Raw genomic sequence first — 3,931 nt, 5'->3', positions numbered from 1 at the left:
ATTATATCTAGGTTGCACTAGGGTCAAAAAATACATTGCTCAGAAATAGACATGTTGGGGAGAAGAGATGTTGATAGACAAACAAATTGGTCTGTTGATTATCAAGGAGAAGAGTACACTGCCAAAGCAATCAATTTCATAAGTAACATGAAGAATCATGGATGCCTTATCTATGATGAAATTCCTCAATGTATAAACTACACAACCCTTGGTGAGAAACAAAAAAAGGCAGTCAACATAATCATGACACACTACCACAGAAATCAAAATGCAGAACCATTTTTTATGATAATTCAATGAACAGCAGGAACAGGAAAATCATATCTAATTGGTGCCATTAGTCAATCTCTTCAAAATGCAGCAATGCCCTCCCCTTCTCCACTTCTATTACTTGCACCGACAAGAGTTGCGAAATTCAATATAGGAGCTTCTACAATTCATTCAAAATTGAGGATATCAATAAGAGATTTTTCTCAGCTAGAAGGAGCAAGACTCACAAGTTTTCAAGAAGAAATGTTACATATAAAATATATTTTTATTGATGAAATGAGCTTCATTGGTCAAAACATGTTGGAAAATATAGATTTACGACTATGCCAAGCATTCCCACAATCTGCACATATAAGCTTTGGAGGTAAAGATTCTATTTATGTATCATGAACAGCTAACACATGTGTGAAATATATTGTATTTCAATCAAATACATGAATCAATACATAGTTTTTAAAATAATTATTTTCCTCAATTGTATTTAAGGTGTATCTATAATATTGGTGGGAGATTTGGGCCAGGTGCCTCTTGTCAATGATAGAGCAGCACATGATAGTAATAAGCACGCAAAGTTGTTATGGCAAGAATTCAAGACTGTTGTCACATTAGATAAGATATTCAAACAAGATGGGGAAGATATTGAGCAACAAAGATTTCGACAACTTTTGACGAATCTTAGAGATGCAAACCCACAAATTGATGATTGGAGGTTGCTAATGTCAAGGACCTCTATCAACATAGATGTTGCAACAAATTTTGAATTTGATAATGATGTTCATTTGTTCTCAACAAATGAAAATGTTCATGCTCATAATAAAAAAATGCTAAATTCATTAAAGCATCTTGTTGCACGTTGTGTTGCATCAAAAGCAAGTACTATGAATACAATAGATGACTATTCAAATGATGAGCTTGATCTGGAGTTGTTAATTTGTAAGGATTCAAGGGTCATCCTAACTTCAAATCTATGGATAGAGGCTGGTATTGTGAATGGGGCTCTTGGATACATTCAAAAAATTGTCTACAAGCAAGGCAGTGCTCCGCTTGAACCTCCAACATATGTGATGGTTGAGTTTGATGGTTATTCAGGACTACCATTCGAAGATCATAATCCAAAGATAATTCCAATACCACCAATACAAAAGGGCAAAACACTTCAACTGTCATTGAGGTTGGCATGGGCATTGACCATTCACAAATCTCAGGGATTGACTCTTCCCAAAGCAACAATTGACATAGGACCAAGAGAAAGAGCAGGATTGGCATTTGCGGTTGTTTCACATGTAAAATCTCTCCAGTGTTTGAGAATAATGCCTCCTTTCACATATGATCGTTATGAGAAAATGAAAAAGGGTAGACAAATTTCCAAGAGCAAGGATGAAGAAAATAAACTTAAGCACCTTGAAGATAGTTAATGTGATATGTTATTCTTAAATGTTATCTCTGTAGAAGTCTTTTTGGACACATTAGTATTTTGTTTGTAACACTTCCTACTATATTCCATGTTTTAAAAATGTCTCCATCATACAATGATAAATGATAAAGAAAACTTTCTTCATTTTAATTTATTCTATTTTGAGAAACCCTATCTTTTTTTATGATATTTTATTTTTATATATGTTAATTAATTGTACTAATCTATTAAGTATAATTATATCTTAACTAATTGTACTCATTCATTCAGTAATATCAGTTTATGCTTACAGATTATATTTACTTTTACCTCAATGTCTCTTAATATTTGATGACAATATTATGGATAATTGTTCTTTATTTAAACTATTAAATTAAAAGATTCATTATATAATTCAAACCAAAAATAAATGAATATAATTTACTTATTCTAATTATCCTCAAATATTAATTTGATTTTGACTCATATTTTTAAAATTAGTGAACTTAATTTTATTTCTATTCACTTTATTTGGTATAATATTTATAAAATAGATGCTAATATTGATATGTATATTATGTATAAAATTTATGCTCTCATTGATATGTTAGATGTCATATTATCTATGAACAATCATCAAAACTAATAATAAAATGTATAAAAATATAAAATTCATACCGACCCTTTAAAAATCTTGCATTTTTATTAAGTTGTTCAACATTAATTATTCAAATGCATTGTGCCAAATTTTATTTTAATATTTATTAAGAATTAAAATTATTTATTCTATTAATTAAATAAAATTAATAAATGAAAATAATATTTAAAAGATAATAAAAATAAAAAATAAAATAAACAAATATAATATACTTAAACAAATAACATTATTAATTGTGCTTATTAATTGTGCGTTGTGATTGCTACTAGCTTATATATATATATATATATATATATATATATATATATATATATATATATATATATATATATATATATATATAAACGCTGAGAGTTATTCTTCTCGAAGCACCTATTTTCATAAATTCCCTTGGTGCAATAGTCGCCTCGAAAAGGATAACTCTCGACTTTTTTATATATATAAAAATATATATAAGCTAGTATAAAACCTTTAAAAGTATCTCACGTGTCTATGTTACTCATTGCTGTGGAGTGAACGCAATTAATTCAAGTATCACTGCCCATTCGTTATCAAACAGTTCAGACGCGTCATGACATTTACGACTTGGAATGGATGGCAGAGATCTCTTAAACGATCGCTTAATGATTTTTAACCATTGATTTATAAAATCGGCCCCTGCTTTTCCAAATGTGAATGCCTTCGGCGTAACTAAGATTACAGCAGTTCACAGAATCTTCACGCGTTCTATCGTTTATAGAGAGCTCAGTGGATGTATTCTTACTTGCGCCAGAATCCAAAATGTTAGCATGGACATAATATTAGTGTAGACTGTTATTATTATTAAATAAATAATACTTCTCCAAATGCACTTACTATTTTAAATATGTGTATAGATTTTTTTAATTGTATTGCACACCTTGCAAGCAATAGTGATGTGACAAAGCAATAAATTCATTCTTATCTTTATACTTTTTCAAATATTTTTTGGTATAAAAATTTTTAAATAACTCCTACAAAAATAACTTCAACCAATGGAAAAAAAGAAATTATATTGTAAGAATTGATTTTAAAAATATTGCAATTAAAACCTTTAGCAATGTGAATTTTATTTGTAAGAATTGATTTTTAAAATATTACAATTAAAACCTTTAGCAATGTGAATTTTATTTGTGTATGTTAATTAATTGAAAAGATCTAGTGAAAACATTAGTACCCTGCTTTTATATATATGGACAGGGACTAACAATAAAAACTGAAATCGATGAAAACAGATCACACTCATTTAATTCATCATCGTAACAATTAAATGCTCAAGTGTTGAATGCTCCCTCATAATGTAAAACTAGCTATATATACCTCTATATATATTACGCCGAGAGTAATCGTTCTCGAGGCGCCTATTTTTATTTAATCCCAAAGTTATTTTAATCGAAGTTGGGATTAATGAAAATAAAAATAGGCGCCTCGAGAATGATTACTCTCGGCGTAATATATATAGAGGTATATATAGCTAGTGGCAGTCACGGCGCAATAGGAAAAATATTTACTTTTTATTTTTTATTTTGATAAGGTTACTATAAAATTGTTAATTAATTTTTAATTAGAGTTGTATGAAGTTAGTATAAAAT

The 3,931-nt window shown here is 28.8% G+C and overlaps 1 protein-coding gene across 1 annotated transcript; it reads left to right on the top strand.

The window, feature by feature from the left end:
• Window positions 1-1,091: 1,091 nt before the first annotated feature.
• LOC149535921 (uncharacterized) lies at window positions 1,092-1,685 on the top strand. Its single transcript, XM_089806191.1, has one exon. It carries the CDS (start codon window positions 1,092-1,094, stop codon window positions 1,683-1,685), a length of 594 nt encoding a protein of 197 aa, XP_089662317.1.
• The last annotated feature ends 2,246 nt before the right edge of the window (window positions 1,686-3,931 follow it).

This window comes from Cupressus sempervirens, chromosome 10 (assembly GCF_028749045.1).
Source record: "Cupressus sempervirens isolate cs-2001-9-10 chromosome 10, ASM2874904v1, whole genome shotgun sequence".
Taxonomy (NCBI): Eukaryota; Viridiplantae; Streptophyta; class Pinopsida; order Cupressales; family Cupressaceae; genus Cupressus; species Cupressus sempervirens.
Note: the sequence above shows the minus strand (reverse complement) of the source record. Positions and strands in the feature narration are given on the sequence as shown.

Coding starts and splice junctions, on each gene's coding strand:
- LOC149535921 (XM_089806191.1), top strand. CDS start 1,092: ATGCTAAATTCATTAAAGCATCTTGTTGCACGTTGTGTTGCATCAAAA.